Genomic DNA, 24,436 nt, shown 5'->3' with positions numbered 1-24,436 from the left:
TTTGGGAACAGCTTCTTTCCAACTGTGATAAGACTGCTGAACGGATCCTGACCCGGATCTGGGCCGTACCCTCCAAATATCCGGACCTTCCTCTGGGTTTTTTTGCACTACCTTACTTCCCATTTTTCTATTTTCTATTTATGATTTATTAAAAATTTAAATTATATTTACTAATTTTAACTATTTTTAATATTTAATATTTGTAATCCAGGGAGCGGGAAGCGCAGAATCAAATGTCGCTGTGATGATTGTACGTTCTAGTACCAATTGTTTGGCGACAATAAAGTGTAACGTGCTTCGCATTTCACCATGAAACCTGAGTTCAATAGCATAACGTTAACGTGAACAGTTGCTATATTGAGAGCACAAAATAATCTGCAGATGCTGGGGTCAAAGCAACACTCACAACACGCTGGAGGAACTCAGCAGGTCATACATGGCCTCCTCTACTGCCATGATGAGGCTAAACTCAGGTTGGAAGAGCAACACCTCATATACCGTCTAGGTAGTCTCCAGCCCCTTGGTATGAACATAGAATTCTCCAACTTCCGGTAATTCCCTCCCCCTCCCTTCCTCTATCCCTATTTCACTCTGCCCCCTCCCCCAGCTGCCTACCACCTCCCTCATGGTTCCACCTCCTTCTACTACCCACTGTGTTTTCCCCTATTCTTTCTTCACCTTTCCTGCCTATCACCTCCCTGCCTCCTTTCCCCCACCCCTTTATCTTTCCCCTTACTGGTTTTTCACCTGGAACCTACCGGCCTTCTCCTTCCCACCCTTCCCCCACCTTCTTTATAGGGCCTCTGCCCCTTCCCTCTACAATCCTGACGAAGGGTTCCGGCCTGAAACGTTGACTCATCGTTTCCATGGATGCTGCCCGACCTGCTGAGTTTTTCCAGCGTGTTGTGAGTGTTGCTATATTGAGAGGTAGACAAAGGATCTAAGGTTTTCTGACTCACCCTTCACACATACAAATAAATATTTTTACCGATAGTGCGAAAATTTGTAAAGTAAGTCTAATATTCCAGGGAATTAAACTGTCCAATCTAAATAAATGAAATGTACATCAAAATCAATCATTTGGAATAGACTGTCAGTATGAACATCAAGAAATCTAATAAATGTTAAGGTCAATACGATTCACAAGGGAAGGATCCAGCTTGACAAAAATTTTCTAGGGAGCAGTGAAATCCATATAACCATCAAGAATCTTCTAAAGAATCTTCAGCAAAGGTCTTATAGACTCATACAGCATTATAGCACAGAAACAGGCCCTTCGACCCATCTAGTCCATGTTGAACCATTATTCTGCCAAACCCATTGATCTGCTCCTAAACCACAGCTCTCCGATCCATGTGCTTATCCAAACTCCTTGCAAGTTTTGCAATCAACCCCACATCCACCACTTCCGCCGGCAGCTCATTTCACATTTGCACCACCCTCTAAGTGAAGAAGCTCCTCTTAAATATTTCACCTTTCAACCTCAACTATAACCTCTAGTTCTAGTCTCACACAACCTCAGAAGAAAAAGCCACTTGCATTAAACTTATCTATGCCCCTCATAATTTTGTACACTTCTATCAAATTTCCCCTCATTCTCCTACGTTCCAGGAAATAAAGTCCTGAACTGATAAGGACATCTTCAAAAGGTGATGCCTCAAAAAGGCAGCATCCGCTATTAAGGACTCCCATCCCACCTCAGACGTGCCCTCTTCTCATTGCTACCATCAGGGAGGTGGTACAGGAGCCTGAAGACACACTCAGCCTTTTAGGAACAATCTCTTCCCCTGCTCCATCAGATTTCCGAGTGGACAAGGAACACTAGCTCACTATTTTTTCCTCTTTTGTTTCACCACTTATTTAATTTTAATTTTTTTTGTTGCAATGGTGGGGTGGAGATTGCAGAGTGAAGATACATCTCTACCAAAGGAGTCCTCCACTACACTAACCTGCAGGTCACCTTTGGACAAGGTGCAGCACCTGCTCAGCCCCCTGTTCAGGGTCATGTGAAGCCATGGAGTGGGTGATGGTCGGTCGTATGACCAGCTGGGGCATATCTCGAGCGACCACTGACACCAGGCAGACAATCTCTGAAGAGTATTGATAATGGCTGGGGTGACCCATCTTGTAAAGACACTGCCCAGAAGAAGGCAACGACAAACCACTTCTATAGAAAAAATTGCGAAATATAATCATGGTCGCCCACATCTTATGCCACGGCACATAATGATGATGATGACTGCAATTTATAGTACTTTTATGTATTACATTGTACTGCTGCGACAAAACAACAAATCTCATGACATATATCACTGATATTAAACCTGATCTGATTCTGATCTATTTAACCTTTCCCAAAAACTCAGGATCTCAAGTCCCAGCAAAATCCTTGAAAGTCTATTCTGTACTCATAGAGTCATAGAAAAGTACAGCACAGAAGCAGGCCTTTCAGCCCATCTAGTTCATGCTGAAAATATTTCAGCTGCCTACTCCCTGCACCGGGACCATAGCCCTCCATACCCCTACCATTCATGTAACTATCCAAAATTCACTTAAACATAGAAGTCGAACTTGCATGCTCCACTTGTGCTGGCAGCTCGTTCCACACTCTCACAACCCTCTAAGTGAAGGAGTTTGCTCTCATGTTCCCCTTAAACTTCTCACCTTTCACCCTTAACCCATAAGCTCTGGTTGTAGTCTCATCCAACCTCAGTGGAAAAAGCCTGCTTGCATTTACCCTATAATGCTTTTCATATAAGTTTTCTCTGTACGATTTCAGTCTTATTGATATCCTTCCTGTTGGTAAGTGACCAGAAATTCACACTATACTACAAATTTGGCTCCACCATACGATGTCTTGAAAGATAATAGATAGACAAATTAAAGGATACCTTCCAATTGTTGGAAGAACAGATTCTGATTTTAACTTTGAAAGTTACAAGTGCCAAGTGACGTTTATTATTGTCATTAATTTCCAAGCTTCCATGAAAATTATAGAGATTAAAGCCTAATTCGGATCAGGCTAATTCAAATTACACCATGAAGGGGAAAGATTTGGTAAACTTCAGGCTGTGTATTGCTGAGCTGAACTGTTCAAGGTCTCTAGTACTTGTGAGTATCTCTAACCTTCTTCACTCAGCAGGGTAAAGCAATCTGTAAAATATTCATCCAGCCTAGGAAAATCTTAAACTCTTGGCCACATCCAATTTTTCAGGACCTACATAGTGTAGACCTTTTCTCATCAAAATTGGATCAGCCATGATGAAATGATAGAACAGATGCATTGGGCCAAATGGCCTAATTCTGCTCCTATATCTTATGGTCTCTTATACTCAAGAATATAAGAGACAAGAACAAAAATACTCCAAACATATCCCATGCAAAACCTTAATCCGTCATGAAGGTTATGGCTAATCTGATCTTGACCTCAGTTTCAGTATCTGGCTATATTCCGATAATCCATAATTCCAATGTAATCCAAAACTCTATCTACCTCAAACGCAAGAGATTCTGCAGTGGTTGGAGGAACTCAATAAGTCAGCATCTGTGGAGGGGAATAAATAATCAACATTTCGGGCTGAGACTCTTTAACAGGACTGGAAAGTAAATCCTATTTCTTCCCAGTCCTGGTGAAGTCTCAGCCCAAAACATCACCTGCACCATCTAGCTCAGCCTCAAGTACATTAAGTCACGATCCACAGTTCTCTGGAGAAGAGAATTCCAAAGATTCACAAACCTTAGAGGAAACTCCTCCTCATCCCAAGCTAATCCTTATTTTTAGAGTGCTCCATCTGGAAGATATCTTAGAGTCACAGATTAATGCAGCCTAGAAAAAGGACTTGTTGACCATATGTCCATCTATTGTGTGTTGTAAAGATACACTTTCCAAGGGAGCCTACATCTATCTATCCAAGAGAGAGTGCTGAGCAGATTTATCAGGATGCTGCCTAGACTAGAGGGTAAATCTTATGAAGATAGGTTGAGTGATCTAGTGCTCTTTTCCTTGAGGTGAAAGAGGGTGAAAAGTGACTTGTTAGTGCTCCTCTAGAGGAGGGACAAGGTGAAAAGAGGAACAGATAGAGTGGATAGCCAGAGACTTTTCCCTAGGCTGAAATGACTACTAAAGTGATTGAAGGGAAGTATAGGGGGTACATCAATGATAAATTCTTTACATAGAGAATGGTGGATGCATGAAACACGCTGACAGAGGTGGTGGTAGAGGCAGATACATTAGGGGCACACGGATGATAGAAAAATAGAGGGTTATGTAGGAGAGTAGGGTTAGATTGATGTTAGGGTAGGTTAAAAGGTCAGCATAACATTGTGGGACTAAGGTCCTTGGCTGTGCTGTAATAATCTATGTTTTATGTTCAGTCCATCACGGGTAAAACCCTCTCCACCACTGAGCACTGTTGCAAGAAAGCAGCATCCATTATCAAGGATTCCCCACTAGGTTCAGGAACAGGTATTACCCTTCAATCATCAGGCTCTTGAACCAAAGAGGAAAATTTCACTCAACTTCACCTGTCCCATCATTGAACTGTTCCCACAACCTGTGGATTTAATTTCAAGGATTCTTCATCTGATGTTCTCAATATTTATTGCTTGTTTATTATTATTATTATTATTATTTTTATTATTATTATATTTTTCTCCTTTGTATTTGCAAAGTTTGTTGTCTTTTGCATATTATCGGTCCATCCTGTTAGGTGTGGTCTTTCATTGATTTTATAGTGTTTCTTGGATTTACTGTGTATGCCCGCAGGAACACTAATCTCAATGTTGTATATGGTGCCATACAGTGCCTGTAAAAAGTATTCAATCCACTTGGAAGTTTTCATGTTTTATTGTTTTACAATATTGATTCATGGCTGATTTAATTTGGCTTCTTTGTCACGGATCAACAGAAAAAGACTCTTTCGTTTTGAAGTGAAAACAGATCTCTACAAAGTGATCTAAATTAATTACAAATATAAAGCACAAAATAATTGATTGCGTAAGTTTTTGACGATGTGCAGTGTTTGGCTTACGCCAAATGTAGTGTTTAGTCTGATGGCCAAAAAACTTAATTTTTGTTTCATCAGACCAGAGAACCTTCTTCCAGCTGACTTCAGAGTCTCCCACAAGCCTTCTGACAAACTCCAGCCAAGATTTCAAGTGAGGTTTTTTCAACAGTGGCTTTCTCTTTGCCACTCTCTTATAAAGCTGCGACTGGTGAAGCACCTGGGCAACAGTTGTTGGATACGCAGTCTCTCCCATCTCAGCTGTTGAAGCTTGTAACTCCTCCAGAGTTGTCATAGGTCTCTTGGTGGCCTCCTTCACTAGTCCCCTTCTTGCACGGTCACTCAGTTTTTGAGGACAACCTGCTCTAGACAGATTTACAGCTGTGCCATATTCTTTCCATTTCTCGATGATTGACTTAACTGTACTCCAAGGGATATTCAGTGACTTGGAAATTTTCTTACATCCATCTCCTGAATTTGAGCTTTTTAATAACCTTTTCATGGAGTTGTTTGGAGTGTTCTTTTGTCTTCATGGTGTAGTTTTTGCCAGGATACTGACTCACCAGCAATTGAACCTTCCAGTTACAGGTATATTTTTACTACAACGAGTTGAAACACCTTGACTGCACACAGGTGCTCTCCATTTAACTAATCATGTAACTTCTAAAACCAAATGGTTGCACCAGTGATAATTTAGTGTGTCATATTGAGGGGGTGCATACTTATGCAATCACTTACTTTGTGTTTATATTTGTAATTAATTTAAATCCCTTAGTAGAGATCTGTTTTCACTTTGACATGAAAGTGTCTTTTTCTGTTGATCAGTGTCAAGAAAGCCAAATTAAATCCACAGTGATTCAATGTTGTAAAACAATGAAAGATGAAATCTTCCAAGAGGGCATAAATACTTTTTATAGGCACTGTATGCGCCTGTGCCTATCTACTTGATATTCAGTTGAAGAAGTTTTGTACCTCTTAGACATTGCAAATTCCCTTTTTATGGAAAAGGATCTCAGCTTTCTGTTAGATTTACATTTTTTATATATACGGGGATTTTGAAAAAAGATTTTAAAATATTGGGTTCACACAAGCCTTGAGTCAAAGGGCCAGTAAAATGTAAATTGACAAGCCAATCATCTGGCAGTAATTCAATACTTAAAAGCATGCAAACATGATTAAGAGGTTTAGTTGTTGTTCGGTCCAAACATTAGAATGGGGAAGAAATGTGAGCTAAGTGACTTTGATTGTGGAATGATTATTGGAGATCGATGAGGAGGGAGGGCTTTGGAGTTCTAACGTCTTTACTGCCATTCATTCATTGGGGTACTCTTCTGTTTTTGTGGTTGTCTACAAAGAACAAGAATTTTAGGTTGTATATTGTATACATTTCTTGGATATTAAATGGAACTATTGAGACTAAAGGATCGAATATACTTTTTTCAGCTTAGAAGTCAGATATTTGGAAGCACGTCATACAGTGTTAATTCCCATACTCAGCCTCTCAGAGGTTTTGGATTGGGTTTTCTAGTAACTATTACATACAAGGTTATTAAGTTATGGTGGAATTGTGCATGTTTTACTGGAAATGCATAAAAGGCATTGAGAAGATAGTTAACACGAGGAAATCTGCAGAGGCTGGAATTTCAAGCAACACACATAAAAGTTGCTGGTGAATGCAGCAGGCCAGGCAGCATCTCTAGGAAGAGGTACAGTCGATGTTTCAGGCCGAGACCCTTTGTCAGGAAGATAGTTAAGCTACACAAAACTATGCAAGAATCTTTTTTTACAATTAATAAAAGACTAATTGTACTGTTATAGATAACTCCAATTACAATTGCTCTGCATACTCATGAACTATGAGTAGTAAATTCACTATTCACCTCTGTCCCTGTCTTACTAAGAGATTTCCCAGTTTATCTACAAAAACATTGGAAGATTGGAAGTCCAGGCAAGTGCATGAGGCATTAATATCCCTTTCATATCACACTGACATATTATTTTCCCAGTGGCCAAACATTTTAATTTCAAATCCCATTTTGACATGTTGGTCCATGGCCTCCTCTTGTACCATGAGGAGCCCATCCTCAGGGTGGAGGAGCAACACCTTACATTCCATCTGGATAGCCTACAACCCAATGGCATGAATATCGATTTCTCCTTCTGGTAAAAAAAAATTCCCTCACCCTCTCCTCTTCTTCTATTCCCCACTCTGGCCTCTTACCTCTTCTCACCTGCCTATCACCTGCCCCTGGGTCCCTTCCTCCTGTGGTGAACTCTCCTCTCCTATCAGATTCCTTCTTCTCTAGCCCTTTACCTTTTCCACCTACCTGGCACCACCTATCACCTTCTAGCTACCCTCCTCTCCCACCACCTTTTTATTCTAGCGCCCAGTCCTGAAGAGGGGTCTCAGCCTGAATCTTGGATACTTTATTCATTGCCATAGATGCTGCCTGACCTGCTGAGTTCCTCAGCATTTTGGATGTTTTGCTTTGCATTTTCAACATCTGCAGAATTTCTAGTTACTGTACACCTCGGCTCGTTGAAGTTATAAAACCCTCAACCTCAATGGCTTTTCGGGTGACTGATTACAGAACAGGTCTCATCTAAATTTTCATGCTGATATTCAGGTTTGTTCAGTACACAAGAGTGTCCCTGCCCCCACCTGCTTATCCTGGATTCTCCCCCCTTTCTTTTCCAGTCCTGATGAAAGGGTTCAGCCCAAACCACTGACTGATTATTCCCCTCCATAGATGCTGCCATCAAATTGGGGTTGTTCCTCTGGATTTCCAGCACCTGCAGAACCTCTTGTTTATACTTTTTACTGTCTGCTGTGCTTGACGCATTCATTTAATAAAGCCCAAAATGTGCCTTTATATCAATTATACATGCACAGAATTTAAAACAGTTATCAACAGTACAGTCATAAATTTGTAACGTCACTATTTTTATATTCCTCTTTTCCTATTTTTGCTCCTCTGGAATCCCAGCACCTGCAAAATTTCTTGTGTTCACAATCTTTATGTCTTTTTTTGTGCAGTTAGGAGGTATTGACATGTTGAAAGCAGTTCTAAAGATTGGTTTTGTCTGGACTGCAAATTGAATGGTATAACACTTCAATCATTAAGAGCTCGCAGCACTGATATCACTGCTATAGTTATGAAATAAGGATAGACTTTTACATGAGAGCAAAAGAAAACAAGGTTGATCAGACAGCTTCTCCACCACTCACTAAAGTCTTGGCTGGTCTTCTCATTCAGGTTTACTTTCCCATCCAATCTCTTGATTATCCAAAATAAACGTGTCAAAGCTTGAAGATGATCCATTACTGACCAAGGCAATATTGGATTATTAAAAAAAACAATGTTTTACAAAGCTTTGGTGAAGAAATGCCTTTTCATTTCAAATTGTAGACCCATCACACTGAATCCATACCTCCACTTTCAAGCCAAAAGACAATCCGTATCTTAAATTTCAATGAACTCCCCTTTTTCCTGTAAACTCTGCTGTGTATTTGCGAATCTTATTCAACCTCCTTGCACAGCACAATCTCATCACAGAAATCAATCAGTATTAAATTATACCACCTCAACCTTATTCTGGTCTAATACAGTACTTAAACTTCATTAGATAGCCATTTCCATTGATTTTTTAAAAATTCATAGTTAATTAGTAATGAAATATTGCTTTAAATATTTGCCATTGTCCGTCAGCTGCCTAATCTTTTCATCTGGGTTCCCAATTTACCAAAGGCCATTCACACTTCACAGTGTTGCAAAGTCAGAGCAACCTTGACTGCAAGGCAGATTTTTGTCTGAACTGTGGCCTTCTCAAACCTAATGTCATTTTCTCATACTCAGTTCATTCTTCACCACAGGATCGTCTATTTGTTAACTCTGACTCATTAGTCAAGGTAAGGCCCCTATATCAAATAGTTTCTCACTTTGTTTTAGGAATACTTTATTCTTCAGTGTTGATTTTGTTATAATTATTGTATTCGTGGAATTGGTTCATCAATATGTTTAACAGGGTGGTGGGGTGGAGATGCACTTCTATCAAAGGAGGTGTAATGTGTTCCTTCTCACCACTAGCCTGCAGGTCACCCTTGGGCAAGGTGTAGCACTTGCTTATCCCCCCAGTCAGGGTCACGTGAAGCCACGGAAGCGGGTGGTATGAGCAGCTGGCGTACATCACAAGCCCTGGTTATGCAACCACCGACACCAGGCAGACAATCTCTGAAGAGTATTGATAATGGCTGGTGTCATCTATCTTGTAAAGACACTGACCAGAAGAAAGCAGTGGCAAACAACTTCTGTAGAAAAATTTGCCAGTAACAATCACTGTCATGGAATGACCATGATCACCTACATCATACAACATGACATATAAATCAATGCGATGGTTAACAATTGTTTTATGTGTTCAGATTTTTAAAGGTTTAACTTTGTTCACTGATAAGCTCTTACTGTCAAACTCAGTCCTGACAAAAGCTACTGCCCATCTTAAACACAGGAGATTCTGCAGATGCTGGAAATCCAGAGATTTACACACAAAATGCTGGAGCAACTCAACAGATCAGGCAGATTCTATGGAGAGGAATAAACTGTTGACTTTTCGGGCCAAGACCCTTCATTGAGACAGCTGAAGATCCTGATGAAGGGCCTCGGCCTGAAATGTCAACTGTTCATTTCCCTCCATAGGTGCTGCTTCACCTGAGTTCCTCCAGCATTCTGTGTGCTATATCGCTTGTCAATCTCCAATTGTTTTGACTCCTGGTCTTCATTTTTTTTCTTTAAATCTACCATCTCCCTCAGCTGAAGCAATAGCCCTCTCTCTATTTTTTTAAATTGTTTATAAATTTGTCAAAAAATCACTGCGAGAGAACAAAAATCTTTGGCACACATAAATTCTTTAAATCCTTTAAACATTTATTAAATGTTTAAACTTTTGATGAAGTTACAGCTGACAAATTTTACTATCAATGACAGCAGCATGACACGCCCTAGGAACGCAACAAGACAATGGCTACATCTTCCAAGCTATTGAAGTCTATACCCAAAAAAAAAACATTTTAGAAAAGTACAAAATTTTCATTAAACACACGAGATATAAAACCCTCAAAAAAAAACAAAAAGAAATCATGAGAAGCTCAGACTTGCGAAAGGAGCAATTCACAAAAGTTAGCCAAGGAGCAGTTCTGTTTTCTCTATAATAATCTCTGATCACTGCAGCTCTGTTAGAAATGTCATTTATTTATTGAGATATGGCACAGAACAAGCCCTTCTGACACTTCGAGCGTGTCACCCAGCAACCCACCTTTAATCCTAGCCTAATCATGGGACAATTTACAATAACCTACTAACTGATACGTCTTTGGACTGTGGGAGAAAACTGGACCACTGGGAAGAAACCCATGCATTCCCTGGGGAGGATGTACAAACTCCTTACAGGGGGCGCCGGAACCGAACTCCGACACCCCAAGCTTTAATAGTATTGCGCTGCTCTGCTGCCGTGGCACCCTATTATATGACCGGTTGATCAGAGTGGGTCTGCCAAGAATATCTGTTCATATTGCTAATAAGCTGTGGTATTAAATATTTAATTATCAATCAGCCCTACCTCATGTGAAAATACACCTCACATTTACAGCCACTCTCAGTAACAGTATTTAAATATTGCTGAATGTGTAAACTTGCTTTATGAAATTCAATGTGAAATTGGAAGCCCGTCACATAGGTTAATCTGTTAAGGAGTGTTTTCTGGTGTAACGCAATGTAATCATATAACTAAAATTGAAAAGAATCTAGATAAACATAAAAAACACAAAAGGAGAAGTAGCAATGCATTGTGGACAGCAGACCTGCTTACTCTCTACTGGGAATGGACAGAAAAATGTCATTTGCTTTTCATCAGTTTCCTGTACTTAGCAAGTGGTCACATAGACTATTTAAAAAGTTGGGGAATACATTCCAAGCTTGGCTATCTGCTTAAATTCTGATTGGAATCCTGAAAAATATACCGTGCACCAAATACTGCAATTTCCCAGAATCCAGCATTGCCATCATCTTAAGGTCTGGTGCAAGAACAGCTAGGATTTCTGACTGGAAATTACACAGATAGTTACTTATTTACTTATCAAGATGGAGCATGGAACAGGGCCTTCCACACTACCCAGTAACCCCCAATTTAACACTAGCCTCATTACGGAACCATTTACAATGACCAATTAACCTATTAACTGGTGTGTCTTTGGAATGTGGGAGGAAACCGGAGCACCTGGGGAAAACCCAAGCATTCTACGGGGAGGGTGTGATTCCTTACAGATGATGCCGGAATTGAATTTCTAACTCTGGTGCCCCCAGCTGTAATAGCGTCACATTAACCACTGCACTACCGTGATGCCCCAGAATTACTACAGAACTGGGGAACGTGGAAGTTTTATTATACCTATCAAAATAAATTTTGGAAAGTTCATGTAAAGTTGGAACAGTGGGCAACACAACATACTTGCCTTCCTTTTTGTCTTTAAAATAGAATGCACTTGTTGTTTTCCAGTGGACTCAATTCCTGAACACCCTGGTTTTAAAATGCTGGTGAGTGAATAGAGTCAGAGAAGCAGATTTAGAAGTCAGGAAATTGACATTTAAAAGCCAATTATTAAAAAAGTAGAATATCCACATTCACAAGGTTCTGCACATATAACAATCCTCTACATCCTGAATTATTATTTATAGAGTTTACCACCAACTTTTGTTGAGAGAGTTTTGCAGTCATTCCTCACAGTGCTCCCAATTTGCAAGGTAATGTGTGGATAAGTACTGCCAAACTTTCCTGGTTGTGTTTTTAATTCTCATTTTAAATACCTCCTCCTACACTAATGCATTACACAGCTAAAGAATAACAACTAATTTTATCCCTCCTTTTGAATCTGTTGATGAATGTCACATTAGCAGCCATTGGGAACATAACCGGCACTTTATTAGCCACACCTCAGGTAATACTTGTATAAATCAAGTAAACTTGCAATTCATCAGTTCAAGCAACAATTAAACCTGCACATGAGACATACTTTTTTAAGTTTTTATTTATTTTATTGAAATACAGCGCAGAATTGGCCCTTCCGGCCCTTCAAGCCACTGCACTCAGCAATCCCCTGATTTAATCGAAGCCTAATCACAGGACAATTTACAATGACCAATTAACCTACTAACCGGTAGTGTTTGGACTGTGGGAGGAGCACCGAGAGGAAACCCACACAGTCACGTGGAGAACGTACAAATTTCTTACAGACAGGAGTGGGAATTGAACCTGGAGCGCTGGTACTGTAAAGCATTGTGCTAACCATTACACTACCTTGGCAATTACGTTGCATTCTCTTTCTATTTGTACACCTTAAAGCGAATCCCTTGGGATCTAGTTAGTATTGTGATAATACACTTTGGTTTTACAAAGAGCTATTCCATACCAATATTCTGCCTCATATCAAATTCCTTAGCCTATCCCAACCCTCACAACTGGGATTCACAGTGTTCACTAGAAGAAAAGAACAAATTGGACAAAAGGAAACAATTCACAGGTTTGGGGCATGGGTCAGAGAGCAGAGGCAGGAGAGGGAAGAGTTTCAGAATAGAAGGAAGTCCCTTTAGAATAGAGATAAGGAGGAATTTATTTAGCTGGAGTTGTGAATCTGTGGAATTCATTGCCACAGGTGGCTGCGGAGGTCAAGTGATTTGGATATATTTAAAGCGGAGGCTGATAGGTTCTTGATTAGTCAGGGCGCTAAAGGTTATGGGCAGAAGGCAGGAGAATGAGGCTGAAGGATAATAAATCAGACATGATGAAATGGCAGAAAGGGCTTGGTGGACCAACTGGCCTAATTATGTTCTTATGTTTACGGTCTTAAAAGAATTAAACGTGGGAAGTAGTAACTGCACTTCCTGCAGAAATCAGACTAGTCAAAAGGTCACCATAGCAGGGAAGCTAAAGTCCAAGAAGGTCACTTCTGTTCAATGAAACCATGGCTAAATTTTAACTACATCCCCACTGTAAGCACATTCTCTTAATAATTCAAAGTTTTGAATATACTTAACAACTGACCTCTCCACAAATCTGGAAAATCTGGTTAGACTTAATGGAAAAACAGTTACAAGAAAATAAAGTACGTGGTTAAACATTAGTGATTAAGATAATTAACATAATTCCTTTCGATAATTCAAAAAGTTACGCGCTGTGCTCTTACCTCTATTAATTTCGACTTTACAACATGGTAGGCTCAGAATAGCTATTAATATATTGTAGTTAGTTTGGTATGTAAAAGTAAAACCTTTCTAAACAAAATAATCAAGTTTTCGAGGCCTGGTCAAATAACATTACAGATCAGCAGAGTAGTTGCCAGGAACATTTCCACACTGTGAAAGCCCAGTCCTGCAGGATTCAATCGTACACCAAAAAAAATGTAAGTCCGAGGCAGGTATCGCCAGATTGCATCCTTTTTAAAACTTTTACAATGCTTTTTAAGGATCTGATGTTATTCCTTCTTCTTGAAGCCTGGTTTATTTAAAGAGGGAACAATATAGTTGCCTTTCTATACATTCACCACTAGGTGCCAGTGTGATACTACTGGAGAAAGTAAATACATCGGGTGTGCAACTTTACCACGGAGAAGGGACCTCATCCTGCGCTAGAGGACACCAGGTGTATCATAAGGAGCTTTAATCACAAACAGATAAAGCTCCCTTTATTTTTAAGTGCACTGTTTGCTATTTTGTTACCTGGAAGAGCAGTTTCCAACTTTCTATCTTCATAAACAAATTATCTGATTTGATTTGTTTTCCTCACAATTCACAATGGTGAATCTGCCACAAACTGCAGTGGAGGCCAAGTTCGTGGGTATATTTAAGGTGGAAGTTGATTGTTTCCTGATCAGTCAGGGCATTAAATGATATGGCAAGAAGGTAGGTGTATGGGGTTGTGTGGAATCCGAGATCAGCCATGATGGAATGGTGGAGCATCCTCGATGGGCTGAATGGCCCAATTCTGCTCCTATGTCTTATGTTCTTATGGACAATTCTAGCTAGAAACTTCAACCTAAATGTGGGCCCACATATTATAATTGGATACCTTCATCTATGTCTACCTGCCAATTATATTAAATTTCTGAAGTGAAATCTTTCTTATTGGGAAACTGAAGATGAAAGAAGTTGGGACTAAGTAATTTCTGGTAATGTCACAAGATGGTGGCATGCATGGTCACAGCGACCTCTCCAGCTCCAATCAATTTGAACTTGATTTCTGGCATAAGCTATCTTGATATGGTAATGCAAATGAGCCTGGGAAACACAGATATTAAAAAAGAAACTAGAAAAGTAGGGTTCCATTACACAAAAACAAAATATTAGATAACCTGATAAAAAGGACAACAACAATGCAACTTCTGCGGTTAATTTGGCCCATTAGGAGAGAACTTCTCATCATAACAGACAGTGCTCAGTTAACACACACAAAATGCTGCAGGAACTCAGCAGGTGAGGCAGCATCTGAAGAGGAATAAAGAGCCGATGTCTCAAGCTAAGACCCCTTGTCAGAACTTCGTTAAATCAGCTAATGGGTCAGTGAATAACATTATAATGATAACTGTTAATTAAAATTCTATGCCTATCTTTTATCTATATATATATAGAAAATCTGTGAATACTTTCAGCTTCTCAAAGTGGAAGATTAACTCACTACAAATTTGTCACATCTGTGCTGATAGAACTCACCTATTATGCAGGGTTTTAAAAAAAGGAATCTGAATTGTAATAGTACAAAAAAACATACACTTTCAAATCTTCAGTTTTACTTTTAATGAAACTACAGCTGAAAAGTGATAAAGTGATGCTGGCCATGACACGTAACAGTCCATAAGGGTGAGGTGTTTGAGGGATTCACACGACATTCCATTGAAAAGTGAAAAATTGCAAAAGGGCAGTGTTTGCCTCGGCTGAAGCAGTCTCTTTTGCATGGAGTTATCTCGACTGTTTGACATTATGTTGTGAATGAATGCTCCTCATTTCTCTGACGTACACAGGCGCTTGGACTTTATAAAGGCCATGCCATGGGTTCGCATGTGTGTGTTCAAGGCAGCTTCAGTTTCAAAAGTTTTGGAGCACACTTTGCACTTTTTGTCCGTCACTGTCATTTCGGCCTGACTCTCGCCCAAGCTCAGTTTACAGTCTGCTGGGTTCTCCTCCCGGGCTCCATTTTGCCTGGCAACTTGCTGTGCGTTCTTCATCTTGTGAACAATGAACAAGTGTCTGGTTAGGGACTGGAGAGAGGTATAGCAGAGGCCGCACTCCCTACACTGGAAGGTTGAGCCATCAGATTTGTGTTGGGGGAGATGTTCTTGGAACTGAGTCATGTTCTCTGTGGTAAAGCCACACACGGCACATTTATTCAGTTTGATGACGTTGATTTTCAGTTTCTTTAATGGCTGTGTGATGGCTCCTCTAGGCGGAGCCCGAATCTCCACCACTGTGTCTTCTGTCTTCCTCTTCGGCGGTACTGCAATCTGCACGGGAGAAAGAAAACAAAGCTCCAAGTAATACTTGGTGAATCTCAGTGAAAACTCCAATGCCGTAACATTAAAGGCATCCAAAACTCCATTCATTCAAAATGGCTTGAATCATATACACAGTCTTGCCTATTAATGACTACTGTGTCGCAAAATGAAAACAGAATCGGATACTGCCACTGATCATCATGTGCCATGTCGTGTGACATTCAAAGGTACAATTTAATGTCAGAGAAATGTATACAATATACATCCTGAAATACTTTTTCTTCGCAACCATCCATGGAAACAGAGGAGTGCCTCAAAGAGTGAACGACAGTTAAATGTTAGAACCCCAAAGACATCCCCACCCCCCCCAGCTCCCCTCCCTCCCGCATGTAAGCGCCAGCAAGCAAGCAACAATTCCCCCTCCCATCGGCAAAAACAAAGCATTGGCACCCGCCATCAAGCATGAGTAAAGCAACAACAAAGACACAGACCTGCAGTTACCCCAAAGACTTTGCGTTTCACCTGGTATACGACCTACCACGTGGGCATACGACATGAGCAATCAAACGGCCACAATTGTTCTTGGCAAATTTCTACAGAAGTGGTTTGCTATCGCCTTCTGGGCAGAGTCTTAACAAGATGGGTGACCCCAGCCATTATCAATACTCTTCAGAGACTGTCTGCCTGGTGTCAGTGGTCACATAAACCAGGACCAGCTGCTCATACACCTGCTCTCATGGCTTCAGGAGACCATGGTTGGAGGGCTAAGCAGATGCTACTTTTCACATTTTTTGTCAGTGATTTAGATAATCGAATTGATGGCTTTGTGGCAAAGTTTGCAGATGATACAAAGATAGGTGGAGGGACAGGTAGTTCTGAGGAAACAATGCGATTGCAGCAGGATTTAGACAAATTGGAAGGATGGGAAAAAGATGTGGCAGATGGAATACAGTATGGGGAAACCTACATGGGGAGAAAGTTAACGCATCAAAGGTGCAGAAGAACTTAGGATTCCTCATGCAAGACTCCCAGAAGGCTAATTTACAGGTTGAATCTGTGGTAAAGAAGGCAAATGCAATGTTGGCATTTATTTCAAGGGGAATAGAATATAAAAGCAAGGAGATAATGCTGAGCTTTTATAAGACTCTAGTCAGGCCACATTGGAATACTGTCAACACTTTTAGGCCCCATATCTCAGAAAAGATGTGTTGTCACTGGAGAGAGTCCAGAGAAGGTTCACGAGGATGATTCCAGGAATGAAGGGGTTAACACATGAGGAGCTTTTGGCAGCTTTGGGCCTGTACTCACTGGAATTTAGAAGAATGGGGACGGGGGATCTCACTGAAACCTACTGAATGTTGAAAGGACTAGATAGGGTGGATGTGGAGAGGATGTTCCCTCTGGAGGGGGTATCCAGAACTAGAGGGCACAGCCTCAAAATTGAGGGGTGATCTTTTAGAACAGAGGTAAGGAGGAATTTGTTTAGCCACAGAGTAGTGAATCTGTGGCATGCTCTGCCATAGACTGTGGTGAAGGCCAAGTCCATTGGTATATTTAAGATGGAAGTTAATTGTTTCCTGATTGGGCAGAGCATCAACAAAGGATACGGCGAGAAGGCAGGTGTATGGGGTTGAGTGGGATCCGGGATCAGCCATGATGCAATAGCAGAGCAGTCTCAGGCTGAATGGCCTATTTCTACTCCTATGTCGTATGGTCTCATGCTATACCTCGCCCAAAGGTGACCTGCAGGCTAGCAGAGAGAAGGAACGCCTTACACCTCCTTTGGTAGAAACCCTGCCGCACTGCCAATTACATATCTCCTAACTGAGAAACTCAAACATCTATACACACGGGAAAAGCTCTTCCCATCATTGAGCACACTTATAAGCAGCACTAACACAAGAAAGCAACATCCATCATCAAAGCCCCCACCATCCAGGCCATGCTCTCTTCCCGCTGCTGACTTCCACAAGGAGATACAGGAATCTAAGGACCCACACCACAAGGCTTAGAAACAGTAATTATCTTTCAACCATCAGACTCCTGAACCAGAGTGGATAACTTGTCTGACCTCAACACTGAACTGATTCCACAACCCATGGACTCACTCTCAACCTATAAACTTATGTTGTCAGTATTATTTATTTACCTTCATTTATTATTATTTTTTTCTATATTTGCACGGTTTGTCTACTTGTGCACATTGCTTGTTTCTCTGTCTTTGTGTGTATGCCCACAAGAAAATGAACCTCCAGATAGTATATGGTGAGATATACACACTTCGATAATAAATTTAATTTGAACTAATTCTGCTAAAGTTGATAGAGTGGTTAAGAAGGCATAAAGTGTGATGGCCTATATTAATCGAGGGATTGAGTTCAAGAGCAATGAGATAATGTTGCAGCTCTATAAAACTCTGGTTAGACTACACGGATATTGTGTTCATTTCGATTTGTTTCATTATAGGAAGGATGTGGAAACTTTAGAGAGGTCGCAAAGGAGATTTACCAGGATGCGACCTAGATTGGACAGCATGTTTTATGAGTAAAGGTTGAGTAAGCTGGGGCTTTTCTCTTTGGAGCGAAGGAGAATGAGGTGAGTTGACAGCGGTGTACAGGATTATAAGAGGCACCGATAGATTGGGCAGCCAACACCTTTTTCCCAGGGTGGAAAGAGCAATATAAAGGGACATAATTTTAAGGTGATTGGAGGAAAGTGTAATGGTAATGTTGGAGGCAGGTTTTGTTAACACAGAAAGTGGTGGGTGCGAGGGCTGCGCTCCCAGCTTCTCACATCACACCCTCCCCCCGACACTGAGCTTCACCTATCACCTCTCAGCTTCTCACTTCAACAATGCCCTCCCCCACACGTGGCTTTACCTATCACCTCCCAGCTTGCACTCTTTCCCCTCCCCCGACTTTCTTATTCTGATTTCGTCCCCCAACTTTTCAGTCTTGAAGAAGGGTCTTGGCCTGAAACGTCGACTCTTTATTCCTCTTCATAGATGCTGCCTGACCTGATGAGTTCCTCCAGCGTATTGTGTGTGTTATATGGGAGAAGATAAATTTCATTTTAGGTACGACACCATGTGGGACTAATGGCTTCATTTCCTGTGGCAACAGTCAACAGCCCAACATCAAGGTCAAAGCAACCCTGTCGTTTGGTACATCAGCAACTTGCTCAAAACAGTCGTCTTTGGGATACTGTAGCTACTGCAAGCGCCACTGCTCCTTTCTCAAAATCTTCAAGTGGACAGAAAGAATGGAAAGATAAAGAATCCAAGAACGGATAGAAGTTTAAAAAAAACACTAATATTGAATCAGATAAACTGTAGATTAGATTAGATTTGAACAATCCTCACTGTTTGCCTTCTGACTGGGTATCTGATATATAACTGTTTTACCGTACATTTTCTGGGGAATAATATGGAGGGGACTTCCAGAATGTTCTAGATTCACTTTGTAGCAAAGCACCTTTTAACTGCTGTCAAACTTGACTGTCCTAATCACATTCTTGGACTGAAGACTCGGAGAATATTAAAAAATTGTGGATACCAGAAATCTGAAATAAGGACCAAAAATGCTGGAAATACTCAGCAAATCAGGCAGTATCCATGGAAACAAAATTAATACAGAAGACTTGACAGAGGTAAACAAAATTATGAAGGGTATAGATAGGGTAAATGCAAGCAGACTTTCTCCACCGAGGTTGGGTGAGACTAGAACTAGATGTCATGGTGAAAGGTGAAATGTTTAAGGGAAACATGGCAGGAGGAGCTCTTTCACTCAGAGAACAGTGAGAATGTACAATGAGCTGCCAACAGAAGTGGTGGATACTGGTTCGATTTCAAATCTTAAAAGAAGTTTGGATAGGTACATGGATGGGAATTGTGAGCTATGGTCCAGGTGCAGGTCAATGGGACAAGGCAGAATAATAATTTGGCACATACTAGATGGACCAAAGAGCCTGTTTCTGTACCTTAGAACTCTATAACTAAAGTTTCAGATCGAAGACTCTTCATCTTCATCAGAACTGACAAAGGAATTAAATAGATTATCTCTTACCCAGTCCTTGGAGAGACAAACCTACACTTTTAAAGCTCCCCTCTTGATCCCAAAATTATATACTTTGCAAGAACAGTTCTCATCGATGAGATCAAAATTAAAATTTGGAAAAGAATACTTCACAGTCAGAGAGCATAACTTTGGAACCCAAGCTGAGTAAAACAAACTCCACAACCTTTGTCTTCTGTTTAAAACTCACCTTGTTATCTTCTTTCTTTGGAGATTCTTCTATGGCTGCTGACTCGGTCATCTGAGACACATCAGGGTTTTTGATGCCGTGCATGAGTCGAATGTGCTTCTCAAGCATGAACCGCTTAGTGAATATACGTTTCGAATCTGGGCAATTCCTGGAAATTAAAAAAAAGACATGGCCACATAAGCAAGATGTCTAGAAGGAGGACTTAATCAATCATGACCTTATCACAAGCGAGTTCAATTTCTCCACAGACAACTGCATAAACTTTCCATACTATTTATCAGTATTGGTTATTTTCAGTATTATTTATTTGCTTATTTATACTTTTGTTCTCAATATCATTTATTTACTTATGTATTTCTATATTTTCACAGTTCATCTTCATTTGCTCCTTAGTGGTTGTCAGTCTTTATGTCAGTTTTTATTGACTCTATTGTATATCTTTGTACTACTGTGAATGCCTACAAGTAAATAAATCTGAAGGCAGTGTAAGGTGACATATACGTAGTTTGATAATACATTTACTTTGAACTTGTGAACTTACTATAAGGATGAGGTAGGCATTTTATAAGAACAGTCAAGATGTATTCCTGGAAAGAGGGGGAGAAGGAAATTTGTGACAAGGGTTTAGGATTATAAGGAGGCAGCCTTTTTCAAAGTAATCCTCTTGATTTTCTCTACCTCATGGACTTGACACTTCTAAAATCATATGATTACAACTCTGCCGTCATTCACATGACCTCATAGAAAACAAAAGAGATTCTGCAGATGCTTAAACACAAAATACTCTGCAGATGCTGGGATCAAAGCAACACTCACAACACGCTGGAACCCGGTAGCCACCCACTTCAACTCTGCTTCCCATTCCCATTCAGATATGTCCATACATGGCCTCCTCTACTGCCATGATGAGGCTAAACTCAGGTTGGAGGAGCAACACCTCAATACCGTCTAGGTAGTCTACAGCCCCTTGGTATGTACATAGAATTCCCCAACTTCCGGTAATTCCCTCCCCCTCCCTTCTTCTATCCCTATTTCACTCTGCCCCCTCCCCCAGCTGCCTATCACCTCCGTCATGGTTCCACCTCCTTCTACTACCCATTGTTTCCCTGCCTATCACCTCCCTGCTTCCTCTCCCCCACCCCTTTGTCTTTCCCCTTACTGGTTTCTCAACTGAATCTACCAGCCTTCTCCTTTCAACCCTCCCCCACCTTCTTTATAGGGCCTCTGCCCCTTCCCTCTTCAGTCCTGATGAAGGGTTCCGGCCCGAAACGTTGATTCATCATTTCCACGGATGCTGCCCGACCTGCTGAGTTCCTCCAGCGTGTTGTGAGTTCTGCAGATGCTTGAAATCTTGATCAACACACACAAAATGCTGGAGGAACTCAGCACATCAGGCAGCATTTATGCAGGGTAATGAACAGATGATGTTTCCTGATGAAGCGTCTAGGCCTGAAATATTGACTGTTCATTTCCCTCCATAGATACAGCCTGACTTGCTGAATTCGAGTTCCTCCACCATTTTGTGTGTTGACTTGTAGAAAACCCCTTGTTACTCACCTTTTCCCTGAGAGCTGCATTAAGAACATAGAACATTACAGCACAGTACAGAGCCTTCAGCGTCTTGTACACCTCTATCAAGTCACCTCTCAACCTCCTTTGCTCCAAAGAGAAAAGCCTAGGTCACTCAACCTATCTTCAGACATCCCCTCTTGTCCAGGCAGCATCCTGGTAAAGTGGCACATAACAGATTTTATCATTCCTCTTGGCCTTCTCTCTCACTCCAACTTAAGTTTCTCTAGAATAAACTAATCCACATCAATGCCCTCTACCTATCACCATACTGGTTCCTTTTGTCTCAGCAGATCAATACTTATGCTTCTCTTCATTTATTCATTCACAATGCTGCTCCATGGTACGGTAGCCCGGTGATTAGCACAATGCTTTACAGTTCCAGTGATCAGGTTCCGGTAAGGAGCTTGTACATTCTTCCCATGACTGCATGGGCTCCCTCCAGGTGTTCCAGTTTCCTCCCACCATCCGAAGATGTTCTGGTTAGCAGGTGAATTGGTCATTGTAAATTGCCCTGGGTTAAATTGATTAAATCGCAGGATTGCTGTGTGGCGTGGCTCGAAGGGCTAGAAGGCCTACTCCACACTGTAGCTCAATAAATGAAAAATAAATCCATTTCTCTGGCCCTTCCTTTCCCACCTTGCCCTGCCAGCTTTCAGACTCTGCTTCATTATTTTGTCACCATTCCAGCATTAACAAAAGTTTGCTTAGCCAACGTACTCTCATGTTTCAGTTCACATGTCAAAACGAGTTTATCTTTCTACGCCTGAACTTTCAAAAGTCACTTTCATAGAACATGGAGCACAGGCCTTTCAGCCCACTTTGTTGTGCTGACATTCTACGCTACTCTAAGATCAATCCAACCCTTCCCTCCCAGAGAACCTTCCATTTTCCTTTCATCCTTGTGAGTATCTAAGAGTCTCTTAAATCAGGGGTCCCCAACCTTTTTTGCACCACAGACAAGTTTAATATTGACAATATTCTTGTGGACCGGCCAACCGGGGGGGTTGTTCAGTTAGGGTTGAACTCACCTCAACACGTCTTTTACAGTTAGGGTTGCCAACTTTCTCACTCCCAAATAAGGGGCAAAAGTAACAGTCAAATCCCGGGACACTTTACCCCAGGAAAGACTACGATGACCATGAAGCCTTGCGCGGGCACCTGTGTGCGCATGCATGACGTGTGCATGCGCACACATGCCGATTTTTTATTCCACGAATCAGTTTTGCCTTCATCTTCCCGACTATACTGTACATACATTATTTCTACTTTATATAGGCTGTGTATTTATCATATCATTCCTGCTTTTACTATATGTTAGTGTTATTCTCGGTTTTATGTGTTATTTGGTATAATTTGGTAGGTTATCTTTTGGGTCTGGGAACGCTCAGAAATGTTTCCCATATAAATTAATAGTAGTTGCTTCTTCGCTTCACGCTATTTTGGCACGAAAGGTTTCATAGGAACGCTCTATCTTGGGGGGGAAATACGGCACAAGGGCGGTCCCGTATGGGACAAGCCAATTTAGCCCAGTATACAGGATGACCCGGCAAACAAGGACGGCTGGCAACCCTATGTTCAAGTTCAACAGTGCGTGACAGGGAATGAGGATAGGTGCAGCTGACTCATATCGTTTCCTCGCAGCCCAGTAGCACATGCTTTGCGGCCCGGTGGTTGGGGACCGCTGTCTTAAATGTTCCTAATATATCTACTTCTACCACTACCTCTGGCGAGGTGTTCCACGCACTCCTTATTGCTCTGTATAAAAAGCCTACCTCTAACATCCTCCATATGCTTTCCTCCAGTCACGTTAAATTTGTGCCCTTTTATCTTAGCCCTGGGAAAAAGGCACTGGTTGTCTGCTCTATCTATACTTCTTAACATGTACGACTCTATCAAGTTACTGTCCATCCCCCTTTGCACCAAAGGGAAAAGCCCTACCTCGTTCAACCTATTGTCATAAGCTATGCCCTCTAACCCAGGCAGCGTCCTGGTACATCTCCTCTGCACCCTCGCTAAAGTTTCTATATGCTTCCGATCATGAGGTGACCAGAGTAAATGCAATAAGTAGACATGCTAGGCAGTCAGATGTTTCTAACCACAAGTCAGTAGTTTTGTGATCACTATCAGTGAGATTGAATGTTTGTAGAATGCTGACCTAATAAAGTGCCCATTGAGTGTGAGTGTATGGACACAGACTCCTGCTGCTGTAGCCCATTTAATTTTCGGTTCGACGCGTTCTGCATTCAGAGATGCTCTTCTGCAAACCACTGCTGTAACGTGCGGTTATTTGAGTTACTGTCGCCTTCCCATCAGCTTGAACAAGTCTGTCCATTCTCCTCTGACCTCACTCATTAACAAGGTGTTTTCACCCACAGAACTGCCACTCACTGAATTTTTTTGTTTCCCGCACCATTCTCAGTAAACTCTAGAGACTGCTGTGCGTGAAAATCCCAGGAGATCAACAGTTTCTGAGATACTTGAACCACCCCACCTGGCACTAACAATTATTCCTTGGTCAAAGTCACATGGATCACATTACTTTACCTTCTGATGTTTGGAGCGAACAAAACTGAACCTTGTGACCATGTCTGCATGCTTTTATACACTGAGTTGCTGTCACATGATTGGCTGATTAGATATTTGCAATAAGCAGCAGGCGTAGTGTTCCTAATAAAGTGGCCACAGAGTGTAAAGAACGTGAAATTATAGTGAAAGGCAATGTAATATCTGAGAGAGATTATGCTAACCACTCATCATAATGGTTCCTAAGAAAAAATTGAAAATAGCATTAATGTGTCCATAATGAAAGTATCTTTACCTGGAGGCACATTACATTTATTATGCTGAAAGCGTCATCAAATCTCATTAGTGGATCTTCTGTCTATGTCAACACCATTTCCATTTTCTCAGAGCACAACATTTCTTTACCCAGAGGTGAACAGCATTTATTGAAATGATGGTGTCATGAAATCTAATTAGAGCAACTGCTGTCTATATCAACAAACATCTAGGAGGTTAGAGGGCAGCATGCTTCTGTCCTCCTCTTAAAGTACATTGAGTT

The 24,436-nt window shown here is 41.1% G+C and overlaps 1 protein-coding gene across 7 annotated transcripts in view; it reads right to left on the bottom strand.

The window, feature by feature from the left end:
• Window positions 1–11,632: 11,632 nt before the first annotated feature.
• Window positions 11,633–24,436, bottom strand: part of znf532 (zinc finger protein 532) — a 188,464-nt gene continuing 175,660 nt past the window's right edge. For all 7 annotated transcript variants that reach the window (XM_063042706.1, XM_063042708.1, XM_063042707.1 and 4 more), the window contains 2 exons: window positions 19,804–19,951; window positions 11,633–15,549 (listed from right to left, as the gene is read on the bottom strand). In XM_063042706.1, coding sequence (XP_062898776.1) covers window positions 15,049–15,549; window positions 19,804–19,951 — 649 coding nt within the window. In that variant the 3' untranslated portion in view covers window positions 11,633–15,048. The remainder of the gene's footprint in view (window positions 15,550–19,803; window positions 19,952–24,436) is intronic.

This window comes from Mobula hypostoma, chromosome 3, assembly GCF_963921235.1.
Source record: "Mobula hypostoma chromosome 3, sMobHyp1.1, whole genome shotgun sequence".
Taxonomy (NCBI): Eukaryota; Metazoa; Chordata; class Chondrichthyes; order Myliobatiformes; family Myliobatidae; genus Mobula; species Mobula hypostoma.
Note: the sequence above shows the minus strand (reverse complement) of the source record. Positions and strands in the feature narration are given on the sequence as shown.